This window comes from Theropithecus gelada, chromosome 7a (genome assembly GCF_003255815.1).
Source record: "Theropithecus gelada isolate Dixy chromosome 7a, Tgel_1.0, whole genome shotgun sequence".
Classification (NCBI taxonomy): Eukaryota; Metazoa; Chordata; class Mammalia; order Primates; family Cercopithecidae; genus Theropithecus; species Theropithecus gelada.
Window position 1 is genome coordinate 13,276,098 of NC_037674.1, and position 22,268 is coordinate 13,298,365.

General features: G+C 37.5%; 1 protein-coding gene across 1 annotated transcript in view; it reads left to right on the top strand.

The window, feature by feature from the left end:
* Positions 1–15,213, top strand: part of TMCO5A (transmembrane and coiled-coil domains 5A) — a 34,849-nt gene extending 19,636 nt beyond the window's left edge. The window contains exon 12 of the mRNA XM_025390452.1: positions 14,112–15,213. Within this exon, the coding sequence (XP_025246237.1) occupies positions 14,112–14,130 (19 nt within the window). The 3' untranslated portion in view covers positions 14,131–15,213. The remainder of the gene's footprint in view (positions 1–14,111) is intronic.
* Positions 15,214–22,268: the final 7,055 nt, after the last annotated feature.

Genomic DNA, 22,268 nt, shown 5'->3' on the forward strand with positions numbered 1-22,268 from the left:
AGGGGAGGTAAAGAGATAGGCATAGAAAGTTTATTCAAAGGAATAATAACAAAGAACTTCCCAAACTTAGAGAACGATATCGATATCCAAATATAGAACACCAACAGATTTAACCCAAAGAAGACTATGTCAAGGTATTTAATAATCAAAACTCCCAAAGGTCAAGGATAAAGAAAGGATCACAAATGCAACAAGAGAAAAGAAACAAATAACATACAATGGAGATCTAATATGTCTGGCAGCAGACATTTCAATGAAAATCTTACAGACCAGGAGAGAGTGGCATGATATATTCAAAGTGCTAGAGGGAATAAACATTTATCCTGCTATAGCATTCTGGTGAAAATGTCCTTCAAACATGAAGGAGAAATAAAGACTTTCCCAGACAAACAAAATCTGAGGGACTTCATCAACAACAGACCTATCCTACAAGAAATGCTAATGGGAGTACATTAATCAGAAAGAAAAGGACGTTAATGAGCAATAGGAAATTATCTGAAGGTACAAAACTACTGCTAATAGTAAGTACACAGAAAAACACAATATTATAACATAGTAACTGTGGTATGTAAACTACTCTTAAGTAGGAAAACTAAACAATGAACCAATCAAAAATAACTACAACTTTTCAGAACATAGACAGTATAACAAGATATAAATAGAAACAACAAGAAGTTAAAAAATGGGGGTACAAAGTTAAGAAATAGAGCCTTTGTTTTCTTTTTTCATGTTTGTTTATGCAAGTAATGTTAAGTTGTTATTAGCTTAAAATAATGGGTTATAAGATAGTATTTGCTAACCTCATGGTAATCTCAAAAAACATACAATGAATACACAAAAAAATGCAAAAAAAAAAAAAAACTAAATTATATCACCAGACAGAATCACCTTTACTAGAAGGAAGACAGGAAGAAAAGGAAGAAGGAAGAGAAGACCACAAAACAACAAGAAAACAAGTAACAAAATGGCAGAAGTAAGTCTTTACTTATCAATAATAACATTGAATGTAAGTGGACTAAACTCTCCAATCAAAGGACATAGACTGACTGAATGAATTTATGAACAGGACCCAAAGATCTGTTGTCTAAAAGAAACACACTTTAGGCAAGAATAACTATTCTTATATAAGACAAAATATATTTAACGAGTAAAAATATAAGAGATAAAGTCACTACATAATGATAAAGGGATTAATTCAGCAAGAGGATACAACAATTTTAAATATATATGCACCCAACACTGGAGCACCCAGATATATATAGCAAATATTATTAAAACTAAAGAGAGAGATAGACCTTAATACGATAATACCTGGAGGCTTTAACACCCTACCTTTAGCTTTGGACAGATCTCCTAGACAGAAAATCAACAAACAAACATTGGATGTAATCTGCACTGTAGTCCAAATAAACCTAATGGATACTTACAGAACATTTCATCCAGCAGCTTCAGAATACACATTATTTTCCTTAGCACATGGATCACTCTCAAGAATAGACCATATTTTAGGTCACAAAACAGCATTCTCAAAAATTGAAATAATATCAACCATCTTCTCTGACCAAATGGAATAAAGCTAGAAATCAATAATGAGGAATCTGGGAAAGTATAGAAATACATGGAAATTAAACAATATGCTCCTGAATGACTAGTAGGTCAATGAAGACATTAAGAAAGAAATTTTAAAATTTCTTGAAACAAATGATAATGAAAACACAACATAACAAAACCTACAGGATACAGCAAAAGTAGTACTAAAAGATAAATTTATAGCTCTAAGTGCCTACATCAAGAAAGAAGAAAAACTTTAAATAAACAACAAAATGATGCATCTTGAAGAATGAGAAAAGCAAGAGCAAAACAAATGCAAAATTAGTAGAAAAGAAACATAAAGATCAGAGCAGAAATAAATGAAATCAAAACGAAGAAAACAATACAAAAGGGCCGGGCGCGGTGGCTCACGCCTGTAATCCCAGCACTTTGGGAGGCCGAGGCGGGTGGATCACAAGGTCAGGAGACGAGACCATGGTGAAACCCCGTCTCTACTAAAAATAGAAAAAATTAGCCGGGCGCAGCGGCGGGCGCCTGTAGTCCCAGCTACTCGGGAGGCTGAGGCAGGAGAATGGCGTGAACCCGGGAGGCGGAGCTTGCAGTGAGCCGAGATTGCGCCACTGCACTCCAGCCTGGGCAACAGAGCAAGACTCCGTCTCAAAAAAAAAAAAAAAAAAAAAAAAAAAAACAATACAAAAGATCAATGAAACAAAAAGTTTCTTTATTGAAAAGTTAAACAACATTGAAAAACCTGCAGCCTGACTAAGAAAAAAAGAGAGACGATCCAAATAAATGAAATCAGAGGTGAAAAAAGTAGACTTGCAACTGGTCCTGCAGAAATTCAAAGGATTTATTAGGGGCCACTATGAGCAACCATAGGCCAATAAATTGGAAAATCTAGAAGAAATTGACAAATTCCTAGACAAAAACAACAAGATTGAACCATGAAGAAATCTAAACCTGAAAAGACCAATAGCAAGTAATGAGATCAAAGCTGTAATAAATAGTCTCCCAGTAAAGAAAAACCCAGGACCTGATGGCTTCGCTCCTGAATTCTACCAAACATTTAAAGATGAACTGCAGGGGTTGCAATCCTAGTCTCTGATAAAACAAACTTTAAACCAACAAATATCAAAAGATACAAAGAAGGGCATTAAGTAATGGTAAAGGGATCGATGCAACAAGAAGAGCTAAATATCCTAAATATATGTGCACCCAATACAGGAGCACCCAGATTCACAAAGCAAGTTCTCAGAGACCTACAAAGAGACTTAGACTCCCACACTATAATAGTGGAAGACAGCCAGGCGGATGACTCATGCCTGTAATCCCAGCACTCTGGGAGGCCGAGGCGGGCAGATCGTCAGGAGATCGAGACCATCCTGGTTAACACGGTGAAACTCCGTCTCTACTAAAAATACAAAAAATTAGCTGGGCTTGGTGGCGGGCGCCTGTAGTCCCAGCTACTTGGGAGGTTGAGGCAAGAGAATGGCGTGAACCCAGGAGGCGGAGCTTGCAGTGAGCCGAGATCCCGCCACTGCACTCCAGCCTGGGCGACAGAGCGAGACTCCATCTCAAAAAAAAAAAAAAAAGTGGAAGACTTTAATACTTAGACTCCCACACTATAATAGTGGAAGACTTTAACACCCCACTGTCAATATTAGATGGATCAACAAGGCAGAAAATTAATAAGAATATCCAGGACTTGAACTCAGCTCTGGACCAAGCAGATCTAATAGACATCTACAGAACTCTCCACCCAAAATCAACAGAATATACATTCTTCTCAGCACCACATTGCACTTATTCCAAAATTGACCACATAATTGAAAGTAAAACACTCCTCAGCAAATGCAAAAGAACGGAAATCATAACAAAGAGCCTCTGAGACCACAGTGCAATCAAATTAGAACTCAGGATTAAGAAAGTCACTCAAAACCGCACAACTACTTGGAAACTAAACAACCTGCTCCTGAATGACTACTGGGTAAATAATGAAATAAAGGCAGAAATAAATAAGTTCTTTGAAACCAATGAGAACAAAGACACAATGTACCAGAATCTCGAGGACGCATTTAAAGCAGTGTGTAGAGGGAAATTTATAGGACTAAATGCCCACAAGAGAACCAGGAAAGATCTAAAATCAACACCCTAACATTACAATTAAAAGAACTAGAGAAGCAAGAGTAAACAAATTCAAAAGCAAGCAGAAGGCAAGAAATAACTCAGAACAGAACTGAAGGAGAGAGACATGAAAAACTCTTCAAAAAATCAGTGAATCCAGGAGCTGGTTTTTTAAAAAGATCAACAAAATAGATAGACCACTAGCCAGACTAATAAAGAAGAAAACAGAGAAGAATCAAATAGATGCAATAAAAAATGATAAAGGGGATATCACCACTGATCCCACAGAAATACAAACTACGTCAAAGAATAACCTCTATGCAAATAAACTAGAAAATCTAGAAGAAATGGATAAGTTCCTGGATACATACACCCTCCCAAGACTAAATCAGGATGAAGTCGAATCCTGAACAGACCAATAACAAGTTCTGAAATTGAGACAGCAATTAATAGCCTATCAACTGAAAAAAGTCCAGGACCAGTTGAATTTCTAGCCAAATTCTACCAGAGGTACAAAGAAGAGCTGGCACCATTCCTTCTGAAACTATTCCAAACAACAGAAAAAGAGGGAATCCTCCCTAACTCATTTTATGAGGCCAGCATTATCCTGATACCAAAACCTGGCAGAGACACAACAAAAAAAGAAAATTCCAGGCCAATATTCCTAATGAACATCGATTTGAAAATCCTCAATAAAACACTGGCAAACCAAATCCAGCAGCACATCCACCACGATCAAGTTGGCTTCATCCCTGGGATGTGAGGCTGGTTCAACATATGCAAATCAATAAACGTAATCCTTCATATAAACAGAACCAATGACAAAAACCACATGATTATCTTAATAGATGCAGAAAAGGCCTTCAACAAAATTCAACAGCTCTTCATGCTAAAAACTCTCAATAAACTAGGTATTGATGGAACATTTCTCAAAATAATGAGTGCTATTTATGACAAACCCACAACCAATATCATACTGAATGGGAAAAAACTGGAGGCATTCCCTATGAATACCAGCACAAGACAAGGATGCCCTCTCTCACTCCTATTCAACATACTATTGGAAGTTCTGGCCAGGGCAATCAGGCAAGAGAAAGAAATAAAAGGTACTCAATTGGGAAAAGAGGAAGTCAAATTGTCCCTGTTTGCAGATGACATGATTATATATTTAGAAAACCCCATCGTCTCAGCCCCAAATCTCCTTAAGCTGATAAGCAACTTCAGCAAAGTCTCAGGATACAAAATCAATGTGAAAAATTAAAAGCATTCCTATACACCAATAATAGACAAACAGAGAGCCAAATCATGAATAAACTCCCATTCACAATTGCTACAAAGAGAATAATATACCTAGGAATACAACTTACAAGGGAAGTGAAGGACCTCTTCAAGAAGAACTACAAACCACTCCTCAAGGAAATAAGAGAGGATACAAACAAATGGAAAAACATTCCGTGCTCACAGATAGGAATAATCAATATCGTGAAAATGGCCATACTGCCCAAAGTAATTTGTAGATTCAGTGCTATCCCCATCAAGCTACCATTGACTGTCTTCAAAGAATTGGAAAAAACAACTTTAAATTTCATATGGAACTAAAAAAGAGCCCATATAGCAAAGACAATCCTACTAAGCAAAAAGAACAAAGCTGGAGTCATCACACTACCTGACTTCAAACTACACTACAAGGCTACAGTAACCAAAACAACATGGTACTGGTACCAAAACACATATATAGACTAATGGAACAGAACAGAGGCCTCAGAAGTAATGCCACATATATACAACCATCTGATCTTTGATAAACCTGACAAAAACAAGCAATGAGGAAAGGATTCCCTATTTAATAAATGGTGTTGGGAAAACTGGCTAGCCATATGTAGAAAGCTGAAACTGGATCCCTTCCTTACACCTTATACAAAAATTAACTCAAGATGGATTAAAGACTTAAACGTAAGACATAAAACCATAAAAACCCTAGAAGAAAACCTAGGCAACACCATTCAGGACATAGGCATGAGCAAATACTTCATGACTAAGACACCAAAAGCAATGGCAACAAAAACCAAAATAGACAAATGGGATATACTTAAACTAAAGAGCTTCTACACAGCAAAAGAAACTATCATCAGAGTGAACAGGCAACCTACAGAAAGGGAGAAAATTTTTGCAATCTATCCATCTGACAAAGGGCTAATATCCAGAATTTACAAAGAACTTAAACAAATTTACAAGAAAAGAAAAAAAAAACCACCAAAAAGCGGGCAAAGGATATGGACAGACACTTTCCAAAAGAAGACATTTATGCAGCCAACAAACATGAAAAAAAGCTCATCATCACTGGTCATTAGAGAAATGCAAATCAAAACCACAATGAGATACCATCTCACACCAGTTAGAATGGCAATCACTAAAATGTCAGGAAACAACAGATGCTGGGGAGAAAGTGGAGAAATAGGAATGCTTTTACACTGTTGGTGGGAGTGTAAATTAGTTCAACCATTGTGGAAGATAGTGTGGCATTTCCTCAAGGATCTAGAACTAGAAATACCATTTGACCCAGCCATCCCATTACCGGGTATATCCCCAACGGATTATAAATCATTCTACTAAAAAGACACATGCACATGTACGTTTATTGTGGCACTGTCTGTTCACAATAGCAAAGACTTGGAACCTACCCAAATGCTCATCAATGATAGACTGGATAAAGAAAATGTGACATGTATACACCATGGACTACCATGCAGCCATAAAAAAGGATGAGTTCATGTACTTTGCAGTGCAACAGATGAAGCTTGAAATCATCATTCTCAGCAAACTAACACAAGAACTGAAAACCAAACACCACATGTTCTCATAAGTGGGAGTTGAACAAGAGAACACATGAACATGGAGGGGAACATCACACACAGGGGCCTGTCAGGGGGTGGGAGGTTAGGGGAGGGATAGCATTAGGAGAAATACCTAATGTAGATGATAGGTTGATGGGTGCAGCAAACCAACATGGCACATGTTTATCTATGTAGCAAACCTGCACATTCTGCACATGTACCTCAGAACTTAAAGTATAATTAAAAAATAAATAAAGATGAACAATACCAATTCTATTCAAACTATTCCAAAATGCAGAAGAGGAGGGAATACTTCCAAACACATTCTATAAGGTCAATATTACCCTGACACCAAAACCAGACAAAAACACATCAAAAAAGAAAACTACAGGCCAAAATATCTGATGAATATTGGTGCAAAATCCTCCACAAAATACCAGCAAATCAAATTCAACAATACATTAAAAAGATCATATATCATGACCTGGGATGCAGGGATAGTTCAACATACACAAATCAATCAATGTGATTCATTATATGTACAGAATGAAGGACAAAAACCATATGATCATTTCAATTGATGCTGAAAAAGCAATTGATAAAATTCAACAATATTTCATGATAAAAGCCCTCAAAGAACTGGAGATAGAAAGAACATATCTCAACATAATAAAAGCCATATATGACAGACTCACAGCTAGTATCATACTGAATGAGGAAAAACTGAAGGCCTTTCCTCTAATTTCTGGAACATGTCCACTTTCATGACTGTTATTCAATATAGTACTGGAAATTCTAGCTAGAGCAATCAGAAAAGATAGAGAAATAAAGAACATCCAAATTGAAAAGAAAGAAGTCAAATTCTGCTTGTTTTCAGATGATATTATATTTGGAAAAAAATAAAGAATACACCAAAAAAGGCTATTTAGAACTGATAACAAATTCAGTAAAGTTGCAGGATACAAAATCAACATACAAAAATCAGTAACTTTTTTTTGTAAGTTATTGGGGTACAGTTGGTATTTGGTTACATTAGTAAGTTCTTTAGTGGTGATTTGTGAGATTCTGGTGCACCCATCACCCCAGCAGTATACACTGCACTATATCTGTAGTCTTTTTAAAAATATTTTTGTCCCTATATTTTTGTCCCTCACCCCCTACCACTCTTCCCCACAAGTCCCCAAAGTCCATTGTATCATTCATATGCCTTTGTGTCCTCATAGTTTAGCTCCCACATATCAGTAATAACATATGATATTTGGTTTTCCATTTCCGAGTTACTTCCCTTAGAATAATGGCTTCCAATCTCATCCAGGTCGCTGCAAATGCCATTGTTTCATTTCTTTTTATGACTGAGTAGTATTCCATCATATAAATATACCACAATTTGTTTATCCATTAGTTGATTGATGGGCATTTGGGTTGGTTCCACGATTTTGCAATTGCAAATTGTGCTGCTATAAACATGAGTGTGCAAATATCTTTTTTGTATGATGACTTCTTCTCCTCTTGGTAGATATCCAGTAGTGGGATTGCTGGATCAAATGGTAGTTCTTTTAGTTGTTTAAAGAATCTCTACACTGTTTTCCATAGTGTTTGTACTGGTTTACATTCCCAACAGCAGTGTAGAAGTGTTCCCCTCTTCACCACATCAACGTCAATATCTACTGTTTATTTATTTATTTATTTTTATTATGGCCATTCTTGCAAGAGGAAGGTGGTATCACATTGTGGTTTTGATTTGCATTTCTTTGATCATTAGTGATATTGAGCATTTTTTCATATGTTTGTTGGTCATTTGTACATCTTTTGAGAATTGTCTATTCATGTCCTTAGCCTACTTTTTGATGGGATTGTTTGGTTTTTCTTGCTGACTTGCTTGAGTTTGTTGTAGATTCTGAATATAGATTCCGAATAGTCCCTTGTCAGATGTATAGATTGTGAAGATTTTCTGCCACTCTGTGGACTGTCTGTTTACTCTGCTGACTATTCCTTTTGCCAGACAAAAGTTCTTTAGTTTAATTAAGTCCTAGTTATTTATCTTTGTTTTTATTGCATTTGTTTTTGGGTTCTTGGTCATGAAATCCTTGCCTAAGCCAATGTCTAAAAGGATTTTTCCAACGTTATCTTCTAGAATTTTTATAGTTTCAGGTCTTAGATTTAAGTCCTTAATCCGTCTTGAGTTGATTTTTGTATAAGGCAAGAGATGAGGATCCACTTTCATTCTCCTACATGTGGCTATCCAGTTGTCCCAGCACTATTTGTTGAAAAGGATGTCCTTTCCCCACCTTATGTTTTTGTTTGCTTTATCAAAGATCAGTTGGCTATAAGTATTTGGGTTTATTTCTGAGTTCTCTATTCTGTTCCATTGGTCTATGTGCCTATTTTTATACCAGTACCATGCTGTTTTGGTGACTATGGCCTTATAGATTCGTTTGAAATCAGGTAGTGTCATGCCTCCAGATTTGTTCTTTTTGCTTAGTCTTGCTTTGGCTATGTGGGTTCCTTTTTTGTTTTACATCAATTTTAGAACTGTTTTTTCTAATTCTGTAAAGAATGATGGTGGTATTTTGATGGGGATTGCATTGAATTTGTAGATTGTTTTTGGCAGTATGTCATTTTCACAATACTGATTCTACCCATCAGTGAGCATGGGATGTGTTTCCATTTGTTTGTGTCAACTATGATTTCTTTCAGCAATGTTTTTTAGTTTTCCTTGTAGAGGTCTTTCATCTCCTTGTTTAGGTAAATTCCTAAGTATTTTATTTTATGTTTGCAGCTACTGTAAAAGGGGTTGAATTCTTGATTTGATTCTCCCCTTGGTCACTGTTGGTATATAGAAGAGCTACTGATTTGTGTACGTTAATCTTGTATCCGGAAACTTTGCTGAATTCTTCTATCAATTCTAGGAGCCTTCTGGAGTAGTCTTTAGGGTTTTCAAGGTTATCATCAGCAAACAGTGGCAGTTTGACTTCCTCTTTACAGATTTGGATGCCCTTTTTCTCTTTTGTCTGATTGCTCTGGCTAAGACTTACAATAGTATGTTGAACAGGAGTAGTGAGATTGGGCATCCTTGTCTTGTTCCAATTCTCAGGGGGAATGCTTTCAACTTTTCCCTATTCGGTATTATGTTGGCTGGTGATTTGTCATAGATGGCTTTTATTACATTGAAGTATCTCCCTTGTATGCCAATTTTGCTGAGAGTTTTAATCACAAAGGGATGCTGGATTTTGTCAAATGCTTTTTCTTCATCTATTGAGATGATCACATGATTTTGGTTTTAATTCTGTTTATGTGGTATATAACATTTGTTGACTTGTGTATGTTAAACCATCCCTGCATCCCTGGTATGAAACCCACTTGATCATGATGGATTATCTTTTTGATATGTTGTTGAATTCAGGTAGCTAGTATTTTCTTAAGGATTTTAGTATCTATGTTCATCAAGGATATCAATCTGTAATTTTCTTTTTTGGTTGTGTCCTTTCTTGGTTTTGGTATTAGGGTGATACTGGCTTCACAGAATGAAGTGGGGGTGTGGGGGTGTGGGGGTTCCCTCTTTCTCTATCTTGTGGAATAGTGTTAAAATGATTGGTACCAATTCTTCTTTGAATGTCTTGCAGAATTCTTCTGTGAATCCATTCGGTCCTGGACTTTTTTTGTTGGTGGTAATTTTTAAATTGCCATTTCTATCTCGCTGCTTGTTATTGGTCTGTTCAGGGTATCTAATTCTTCCCAATTTAAGCTAGGAGGGTTGTATCTTTCCAGGAATTTATCCATCTCTTCTAGGTTTTATCGTTTATGTGTGTAGAGGTGTTCATAATAACCTTTAATAATCTTTTGTATTTCTGTGGTGTCAGTTGTAATATCTCCTGTTTCATTTCTTAACGAGGTTATTTGGATTTTCTCTCTTCTTTTCTTTATCTTGCTAATGATCTATCAATTTTATCACTCTTTTCAAAGAACCAGCTTTTTGTTTCATTTATCTTTTGCATTTCTTTTGTTGTTGTTGTTTGTTTCAATTACATTTAGTTTTGCTCTAATCTTTGTTATTTCCTTTCTTCTGCTGGGTTTGGTGTGGTATGTTCTTGTTTCTGTAGTTCCTTGAGGTGTGACCTTAGAATGTCAGCTTGTGCTCTTTCAGTCTTTTTGATGTAGGTGTTAAGGGCTATAAACTTTCCTCTTAGCACTGCCTTTGCTGTATCCCAGATGTTTTGATAGGTTGTGTCATTATTGTCCTTCAGTTAGAAGAATTTTTTAATTTCCATCTTCATTTCATTTTTGACTCATTGCTCATTCAGGAGCAGGTTATATAATTTCCATGTATTTCCATCGTTTTGAATGTTTCTTTTTATGTTGATTTCCAGTTTTATTCCACTGTGGTCTGAGAGAGTGCTTGATATAATTTAAATTTTCTTAAATTTATTGAGGCTCATTTTATGGCCTATCATATGGTATATATTGGAGAAAGTTCCATGTGCTGTTGAATAGAATGTGTATTCTGCAGTTGTTGGATAAAATGTTCTATATGTATCTGTTAAGTCCATTTGTTCCAAGATACAATTTAAATCCATCGTTTCTTTATTGACTTTCTATCTTGATGACCTATCTACTGCTGTCAGTGGAGTATGGAAGTTCCCCACTATTATCAAGTTGCTGTCTATCTCATTTCTTAGGTCTATTAGTAATTGTCTTATAAATTATGGACCTCAAATGTTAGATGTATATATGTTTAGGATTGCGATATTTTCCTGTTGGACAAGGCCTTTTAACATCATATAATGTCCCTCTTTGTCTTTTTTAACTGCTGTTGCTTTAAAATTTCTTTTGTCTGATATAAGAATAGCTACCTCTTCCTTGAATATTTATCCCTTCACTTCTTGTTTCATTTTTTGGATTCCCTTGCATTGGGCTTTGCCTTTCTCTGGTGCCTCCCTAATTAACTTAATAACTAACCTCCTGAATTCTTTTTCAGGTAAATCAGGGATTTTTTTTCTTGACTTGAATCCACTGCTGGTGAACTAGTGTGATTTAGGGGGGGTGTTAAAGAGCCTTGTTTTGTCGTATTACCAGAGTTGGTTTTCTGGTTCCTTCTCATTTGGGTAGGCCCTGTTAGAGGGAAAGTCTAGGGCTGAAGGCTGTTGTTCAGATTATTTTGTCCCATAGGGTGTTCCCTTGATGTAGTACTCTCCCCCTTTTCCTAAGAATGTGGATTTCTGTAAGCTGAACTGCAGTGATTGTTGCCTCTCTTCTGGGTCTAGCCACCCAGCAAGTCTACCAGGTGCCAGGCTGGTACTGGGGGTTGTCTGCACAGAGTCCTGTCATGTGAACCGTCTATGGGTCTCTCAGCCATTAATACCAACAGAGTATTTGGGGTGGCTTCTGGGTCCTGCAGGAGCAGTCCACTTCCTTCAGAGGGTCTGTGAGTCCTCTCAGAATCGCTGGTTTGTTCTTGAAGTTCATCTGGAGCTACAATTCAAAATGCGAGCCTCTGCATGCTTCTCTCTCTGTCTGAGTTGCAGCTGCAATCTAGTCCTGCCTCCCATCCACCATGATGACCTGTCCCCACTTTGTGAAAATCAGTAGGATTTCTATATGCCAACAGTGAACAGTCTGAAAAAAAAATAAAAAATAATTCCACTTATCATAGCCACAAATAAAATTAAATATCTAGGAATTAACCAAAGAAGTGAAAGATCTTTATAATGAAAAATGTAAAAACTGATGAAGGAAATTAAGAGGACACAAAAAAATGGAAAGTTATTCCAAGTTCATGGATTGGAAGAATTAATATTGTTAAAATATCCATACTACCCAAAGCAATCTACAGATTTAGTGCAATTTTTATCAAAATACCAATGACATTCTTCACATAAATTAAAAAAAAAAACAAAACTATTCTAAAATTTATAGGGAGCCACTAAAGACCCAGAATAGCCAAAACTATTCTAAGCAAAAAGAATAAAACAGGAGGAATCACATTACTTGACTTCAAATTATACTACAGAGCTATAGCGACCAAAGCAGCATGGTACTGGCATAAAAACAGACACATATACCAATGGAACATAATAGAGAACCCAGAAACAAATCTGCATATCTTGGCACCTACAGACGTGCCAAGAACAAATGTGGGAGAAAAGACAGTCTCTTCAATAAATGAAACTGAGAAAACTGGATATCCATATGCAGGAAAATGAAACTAAATCCCTGTCTCTCACCATATACAAAAGTCAAATCAAAATGGATTGAAGTCTTAAATCTAAGTCCTCAGCCTATGAAACCAGCACAAGAAAACATCAGAGAAACCCTCCAGTACATTGATCTGAGCAAAAATTTCTTGAGTAATACCTTACAAGCACAGGCAACCAAGACAAAAATGGACAAATGAGTTCTCATCAAGTTAAAAAGCTTCTGCATAGTAAATGAAACAATCAACAAAGAGACACATCACAGAATGGGGGAAAATATTTGCAAACTACTCTTCTGACAAGGGATTAACAACCAGGATATACAAGGAGCTCAAACAACTCTATAGGAAATAAATCTAATAATCTGATTTAAAATGGGCAAAAGATTTGAATAGACATTTCTAAAAGAATACATACAGATGGCAAACAGGCATGTGAAGGTACTTGACATCACTGAGCATCAGAGAAATGCAAATCAAAACTACAATGAGATATCATCTCACCCCAGTTAAAATGGCTTATATCCAAAAACGGAATAACAAATGCCGGAAAAGATAGAGAGAAAAGGGAATGCTCATACATTGTTAGTGGGAATGTAAGTTAGTACAAACACCATGGAGAACAGTTTGGAGGTTCCTCAAAAAACTAAAAATAGAGCTACCATATGATCCAGCAATCCCACTGATGGGTATAAACTCAAAGGAAATCAGTATATTGAAGAGCCATCTACACTTTCACGTTCACTGCAGCACTGTTCACAATAGCCAAAATTTGGAATCAGCCTAAGTGCCCATCAACAGATGAATGAATAAAGAAAATATAGTACATCTACACAATAGAGTGCTATTCAGCCATAAAAAGAAAATGAGATTCTGTCATTTGCATTGGAACTGGAGGCCATGATGCTAAGTGAAATAAACCATGCACAAAAAGACACACATCACATGTTCTCATTTATTTGTAAAACCTAAAAATCAAAATAATTGAACTCATGAAGATAGAGAGTAGAAGAACGGTTACCAGAGGTTGTGAAGGGTGATGGCAGGGAGGTGAGAATGCTTAGTGGATTTTTTTTTTTAAAGTAAGACCTAGTATTTTATAGCAAAACAGGGTGACTATCATCAGTAACAATTTAATTGTACATTTTTAAATAACTAAAAGAGTATAATTGGTTTGTAAACACAATGGATAAATGCTTGAGGAGATGGGTACATCATTTTACACGATGTGATTATTACTCATTGCATACCTGTATCAAAACATTTCATATACCCCATAAATATACATACCTACTATGTACCCACAAAATTTTTTTAAGTGCATGAATAGATTTGGGGCTTTAGACAAGGCTAGAGCAAGAAACCTCAAAACAATGTCTTTGAGACATCGTTTCTTTTTCTTCTCTCTTCAGATGGGTCTTCTCCTTTTAGTGACAAGATGGCTGCCAACAACCCAAATCTCGTACTACCAGATTAGCAATCTTTGCAGAATAAAAGCATTTTCCAATAGGTTCAGCAGTAAAGTCCAGAAAAGATCATAAACTGGCCTGAGGTCAATTGCCTACCCTGTCCCACAGTCAATGTGGCCAGAGGGATGGAATACTCTGATTGGTCAAGTTTATGTCATATGTTCAGCCCCTTATTAAGGATTAAGAGTAGTAAAAGAAGAAGAACAAAGTAAGGGAATCACCTAAACTATGTGGAATGCATTTCTCCCAGTAAAACGGGCTCAGTTCCTATGGAAGATAAAAGGGATGCTGGACATGCAAAAGCAGAGGTCTACTTTATTGTTAAACTCTGTGTCTTCGTATAAGCAAAAATTGTAACTTCTAAAGACTGTAGGTTAAGGTGGCGAAAGCTACTACAAAGAGCTCAGTTTAAGAACTCTTAAGTATGAGTTATTATGTAAATAATCAGGTCACTAGGGCTAAAGTAAGCAACAATTCTAAAATAACTAGAATATGACTGGTATAAATTGCTTCACCAACTCAAAGTAGCATATACATCACACCTCTTATTTTTCCAATTAATTGCTGAAATACTCACAAGCCTTACTAATAGGATATACTCTACATTATTTTCCAGTACAAGAGAAAATTATTTTAAATGATAAGGTTTTAGGTCTAAAAATGTCATTAACTTTAAGAAAGCTGGTATCAAGCAGGTCATATTTTCTAGGCATTGTGCAATGACTATAGAAATTATGAAAATGTGTAACCAACCAGTTACATGCAAATTTTATAAAAGATCCTTTTAATTAACTTCTCGATTAAATGGAAAATCCAAACTGAGGTTACTTTTATAGGGTCAGTTACGTGCTAAGGAGGAAGCATAGAGAATAGAATGGTTCCCAGAGGCTGTCACCTTCTTAATTTAAGGTAAAAAATTCTACCCTATTAGCTTAGTATTAGATGAAAATAGAAATTCTGGTCACATACAGGTACTATTCACTGCAGTGAAGTATATCTTTTCAGAAAGTTGCATAAAATTGAATAATATACCATGTATTAAATTTAAAAAAAAACAAAAAAACAGGATATATTTGAACTCCTTAAAGTTATTCCTCCCCCCTAAATTGTCAGGAGTCTTTACAGCTCTTAAGTCCAAGGGCAGGGAGGGGTCATTCTAGCATTCACACCAGCCAGGAGTCAACCTGGGACACCTTGGTCCACTGCCATTGCTTTGTGAGAACACATAATGTCGCTATTGAAAACTGATCCTACACAAAGTGGTCAAGTAATTTATTGTACAAATTGAGACATTTTTGATAATAGAAAGGAATGCTGTTAATAGTTATGCCAGGACAAGAGACGTTAGCCAGGACTGTTTCAGAAAACCAGGATGTATGGTTACCTTCTATGTAATTCAAGATTTTGTTCACCCTATGTGGTTTGCTGAAGCAGGTGGATTTCATTCTTCAGTGTTAAGTGCAGATAACAGTGTTCCATGCTTAGTATCTCAGTGCCACACTCAAGGTGCACCTCTTCTTCCATTCAAATACTCAGCCCTACTCAGCCCTCTGCTTCAAGGTCAAGTTCCTAGAGGATCAAGATGAACTCTGGTTTCTGCCTCCCTCACCCTTGCCTCTCCAGGATGCCCTTCAGGAAGTCAGGCTACTCTCTGGAGATCCACCCCCTCGGAGGTCAGAAGTCTTACCTTCCAAAGACCCACCACCCAAATACAAAGAGCTCAATGATATACTCCAAGGAAAGCTCCAAGGTGCACACCTTTCCTTCCAGACACTTTCCACACTCCTTTGAAGCTTCTGCATCTGGAGAAGAGAAAAAGTTTACTAAAAGCCAGTGTTAGAGACACCATTCATTTCTATGGTCAAACCTGAGTTTTCTAAGCTGTTATCAACTGGCCTGTTTAGCCAACATCTCTATACTTCTACATTTCTTTTTTTTTTCTTTTGAATGGAGTCTCGCCCTGTTGCCCAGGCTGGAGTGCAATGACATGATCTCAGCTCACTGCAACTTCCATCTCCCAGGTTCAGATGATTCTCCTGCCTCAGCCTCCCAAGTAGCTGGAGTTACAGACGCCCACCACCATGCCCAGCTAATTTTTGTATTTCTAGTAGAGATGGGTTTTCACCAGGTTGGCCAGGCTGCTCTCGAACTCCTGACCTTGTGATCTGCCCACCTCGGCCTCCCAAAGTGCTGAGATTACAGGCAAGAGCCACTGCACCCGGCCTACTTCTACATTTCAAAATAATTATCCAAATGAGTTCACATTGCTCATGATTTGAGGAGAAAAGGGAAAGGAAGAAAAAGAATATTTGCTAAATCCCTAGTACTGTGTAGTGTTGGGAATATATGGATGAAGAAGACATAATATCTGGTTTTGAGAAGGTGAGAAGGAAAGACAGATATAATACATGTGTATATGATAACTCCTATAACAGAAACATAGAAGAAGGAGTAATTCTCCATGTCTACATCCAATAAGAGGTGACATTAAATGCTAGACTTAGAAGAAACATGACATGCCACATATTAAATAAGCTGACCATGTGTTAGCAAAGCCATTCTTTACTGGAGGACTAAAAACATTTTCCATCCTAGGTGAATATCTTAAATGGAAGTACCAAATAGAAATACCCCCAAAAATGAGCAACTTAATCTTTCAAGTTGTCTGGAGTTGGTAAATTCTTTATAATACCAGCCTTCAGGGAAAACCAAATCCTCTTCTACTGGCAATTATTAGAGTAGTGCACAAATACCCACATTCTGATAATACAAGTAACGCTGAGATATTTACTCAAGACCCCATCACCCTAAATGGGAATACCCAACACGATGTCACTGCCTTGAGGGTTTCCAATAAGGTCTGCATTTTGTGTACAGCTTTTTATAAAACTTTTCTTTTAGGTTCAGGGGTACATGTGCTGGTTTGTTATATAGGTAAATCGCATGTCACAGGGGTTCGTTGTACAGATTATCTCATCACCTAGGTAATAATCTTACTATCCAATAGGTGGTTTTTAGGTCCTCTCCCTCCTCTACCTTCTACCCTCAAGTACACATGTGTTCATGTGTAGTCAATGTTTGCTCCCATTTATAAGCAAGAACATGCAGTATTTGGTTTTCTGTTCCTGAAATAGTTTGCCTATGATAATGGCCTCAAACTCCATTCATGTTGCTGCAAAGGACATAATCTTGTTCTTTTTTCTGGTTGCGTAGTATTCCATAGTGTATATATACCACATTTTATTTATCCAGTCTACTATTGATGGGCATTTAGGAGGTTGATTCCATGTCTTTGCTATTGTGAATAGTGCTATGATGAATACATGCATGTATGTGTCTTTATAGTCGAATGGCTCATATTCCTTTGGGTATACACCCAATCATGGGACTGCTGGGTTGAATGGTAATTCTGTTTTAAGTTCTTTGAGAAATTGCCACACTGCTTTCTCCTATGACTGAACTAATTTACAGTCTGTGTTATTCTGTTTTCACACTGCTGATAAAGATATACCCGAGACTGGGCAATTTACAAAAGAAAGAGGCTTATTGGACTTACAGTTCCACATGGCTAGGGAGGCCTCACAATCATAATGGAAGGTGAAAGGCATGTCTCATATGGTGGCAGACAAGAGAGCTTGTGTAGGAAAACTCCCATTTTTAAAACCATCAGCTCTCATAAGACTTATTCACTATCACAAGAACAGCACAAGAAAGACCTGCCCCCACAATTCAATTATCTCCCACCAGGTCCCTCCCACAACACATGGGAATTCAAGATGAGATTTGGGTGGGGACACAGCCAAACCACATCATTCTGCCTCTGGCCCCTCCCAAATCTTATTTCCTCACATTTTAAAACCAATCATGCCTTTCCTACAGTCTCTCAAAGTCTTAACTCATTTCTGCATTAACTCAAAAGTCCACAGTCCAAAGTCTCATTGGAGACAAGGCAAGTCCCTTCTGCCTATGAGACTGTAAAATCAAAAGCAATTTGGTTACTTCCTAGAGACAACGGGGGTACAGGTATTGGGTAAATATGGACATTTCAAATGGAGAAATTAACCAAAACGAAGGGGCTACAGTCCCCCTGAAAGTCCAAAATCCAGCGGGGCAGTCAAATTTTAAAGCTCCAAAATGATCTCCTTTGACTCCATGTCTCACATCCAGGTCATGCTGATGCAAGAGGTGGGTTCCCATGGTCTTCGGCAGCTCTGCCCCTGTGGTTTTGCAGGATATAGCCCCCCTCCTGGGTGCTGTCATGGCCTGGCATTGAGTGCCTGTGACTTTTCCAGGCACCTTGTGCAAGCTGTTGGTGGAGCTACCATTCTGGGGTCTGGATAATAGTTGCCTGCTTCTCACAGCTCCACTAGGCAGTGCCCCAGGAGGGACTCCATGTCGGGGCTCTGACCCCACATTTCCCTTTCAGACTGCCCTAGCAGAGGTTCTCCTGCAGCAAACTTCTGCCTGGGCATCCAGGCATTTCCATACATCCTCTGAAATCTAGGCAGACAATCTCAAACCTCAATTCTTGACTTCTCTGCACCTGTAGGCTCAACACCATGTGGAAGCTGACAGGGCTTGGGGCTTCCACCCTCTGAAGCAACAGCCTGAGCTGCACCTTGGCCCCTTTTAGTCACAGCTAGAGTGGATGGAACACAAGGCACCAAGTCGCTAGACTGCACACAGCAAAGAGACTCTGGGCCCAGCCCACACAACCACTTTTCCTTCTAAGCCTCCAGGTTGTGATGGGAGGGGCTGCCACGAAGACCTCTGACATGCCCTGGAGACATTTTCCCCATTGTCTTGGGGATTAACATTCAGCTCCTCATTACTTACGCAAATTTCTGCAGCTGCCTTGAATTTCTCCTCAGAAAATGGGATTTGCTTTTCTATTACATTGTCAGGCTGCAAATTTTCCCAACTTTTATGCTGTTTCCTTTTTAAAACAATGTTTTTAACAGCACCCAAGTCATATCTTTAACGCTTTGCTGCCTAAGCTTCCACCAGATACCCTAAATCCTCTCTCTCAAGTTCAAAGTTCCACAAGTCTCTAGGGCAGGGGCAAAATGCTGCCAGTCTCTTTGCTAAAATGTAACAAGAGTTACTTTTGCTCCACTTCCCAACAAGTTCCTCATCTCATCTGAGACCACCTCAGCCTGGATTTCATTGTTCATATCATTATCAGCATTTTGGTCAAAGCCATTTAACAAGTCTCTAGGGAATTCCAAACTTCCCCACATTTTCCTGTCTTTTTCTGAGCTCTCCAAACTGTTCCAACCTCTGCCTGTTACCAAGTTCCAAAGTCGCTTCTACATTTTTGAGTATCTTTTCAGCAGCGCCCCACTCTACTGGTACCAAATTACTGTATTATTCTGTTTTCACACTGTTGATGAAGACATAGCTGAGACTAGACAATTACAAAAGAAAGACGTTTATTGGACTTTCAGTCCAATAAACTGGGGAGGCCTCATAATTATGGCAGAAGCCGAAAGGCACATCTCACATCGCAGCAGACAAGAGAAGGGAGCTTGTTCAGGGAAACTCCCATTTTTAAAACCATCTCGTGAGACTTACTCACTATCATGAGTACAGCATGGAAAAGACCTGCCCCCATGATTCAATTACCTCCCACCAGGTCCCTCCCACAACACGTGGGAATTCAAGATAAGATTTGGGTGAGGACACAGTCAAACCATATCACCATCCCACCAACAATGTATATGCATTTTCTTTTCTCTACAAGTTGGTCAGCATTTATTACTTTTTGAGTTTTTAATAATAGCCATTCTGAGTGCTGTGAGATGTTATCTCATTGTGGTTTTGATTTGCATTTCTGTGATGATTAGTGATGTTGACCATTTTTTCATATGCTTCTTGAGCACATGTATATCTTCTTTTGAAAAGTGTCTGTTCATATTCTTTGTGCACGTTTTAATGGGGTTTTGTTTTTTTCTTGTAAATTTGTTTAAGTTCCTTATAGATTCTGGATATTCAACATTTATTGGATATATAGCTTGCATATATCTTCTCCCATTCTGTAGGCTGTTTACTCTGTTGATAATTTCTTTTGCTGTGCAGAAGATCTTCAGTGTAATCAGATTCCATTTGACAATTTTTGGGTTTTATTGCAATTGTCTTTGGCAGCTTCATCATGAAATCTTTGCCAGAATGTATGTCTACAGTAACATTTTTTAGGTTGTCTTCTGGGTTTGTATAGTTGTAGGTTTTACATATAAGTCTCTAACCTAGCTTGCATTGATTTTTGTGTATGATGTAAGGAAGGAGTTCAATTTTAATCTTCTTCATAGGGCTAACCAGTTATTCCAGTTCCATTTATTGAATAGGGTGTCCTTTCCCCATTGCCTGCTTTGTTGACTTTGTCAAAGATCAGACTGTTGTAGATGTGTGGTTTTATTTCTGGGCTCTCTATTCTGTTGCATCAATCTATCTATGTGGGTCTTTTTCCTTTTTTTTTTTTTTTTTTTGGTACCATGCTGTTTTGGTTACCGTAAACTTGTAGAATAGTTTGAAGTCAGGTAATGTGTTGTCTCCAGCTTTGTTCTTTGTGCTTAGTATTGCTTTTGCTATTGGCACTCGTTTTGCTTCCACATGAATTTTAAAATAGTTTTTTATAATTATGTGAAGAATGCCATTGATAGTTTATAGGAATAGCATTTAATCTATAAATTTCTTTGGGCAGTATGGCCATTTTAACAATATTGATTCTTCCTATCCATAAACATTGAATCTTTGTGTCATCTCTGATTTATTTGAGCAGGGTTTTGTAATTCTCATTGTAGAAATTTTTCACCTCCTTGGTTAGCCATATTCCCAGGTATTTTATTTCTTTCCTGGCACTTGTGAATGTGATTCGTTCCTCATTTGGCTCTCGACTTGGCTATTGTTGGTGTATAGAAATGCCAGTGATTTCTGCATTGATTTGTATCCTGAAACTTTGCTGAAGTTGTTTATCAACTGAAGGAGCTTCTGGGCTGAGACCATGGGGTTTTCCAGATACAGAATTATGTTGTCTACAAACGGAGATAGTTTGACTTCCTCTTTTCCTATTTGGATGTCTTTAGTTTCTTTCTCTTGCCTGATTGCTCTGGCTAGGATATCCAGTACAATGTTGAATGTGAGTGGTGACAGTGGGCATCCTTGTCTTGTTCCAGTTCTCAAATGTTTCAAGTTTTTGCCCATTCAGTATGATGTTGGTGTGGGTTTGTTACATATGGCTCTGATTATTTTGAGGTATGTTCCTTCATTGCCTAGTGTATCGAGGGTTTTTAACATGAAAAGATTTTGCATTTTACCAAAGGCCTTTTCTGTGTCTATTGAGATGATCATGTGGTTTTGGTTTTAGTTCTGTTTATGTGATGAATCACATTTATTGATTCATGTATGTTGAACAAACCTTGCATCCCAGAGATAAATCCTACTTGATTGTGGTGGATTAATTTTTTGATGTCTTGCTGGATTTTGTTTGCCGGTATTTTGTTGACGAATTTGGCATCTATATTTATCAAGAATATTGTCCTGAGGCTTTCCTTTTGTTCTGTCTGTGCCAGGTTTTGGTATCAGGAAGATGCTGGACTCACAGAATGAGTTAAGGAGGAGTCCCTCCTCCTCAATTTTTTGAAATAGTTTCAATAGGGATGGTACCAGCTTTCCTTTATACATGTGATAGAATTTAGTTGTGACTTCATCTGATCCTGGGCTTTTTATGATTGGTAGACTTTTGATTACTGATTCAATTTCAGAACTCATTATTGGTTTGTTCAGGGATTCCATTTCTTCCTGGTTCAATCTTAGGAGGTGTAGGTTTCCAAGAATTTATCCATTTATTCTAGGTTTTCTAGTTTTTTGTGCTTAAAGGTATTAGTAGTAGTCTCTGAGCATTTTTTTTATTTCTGTGGGTTGGTGGTAATGTCCTCTTTGTTATTTCTGATTGTTTTTATTTGGATCTTCTCTCTTTTTTTTCTTTATTTGTCTAGCTAGTGATCTACTCATCTTATTTATTCTTTCAAAAAACCAACTCCTGATGTGTTGATCTTTTGTATGGTTTTTCACATCTCAATGTCCTTCAGTTTGCCTCTGATT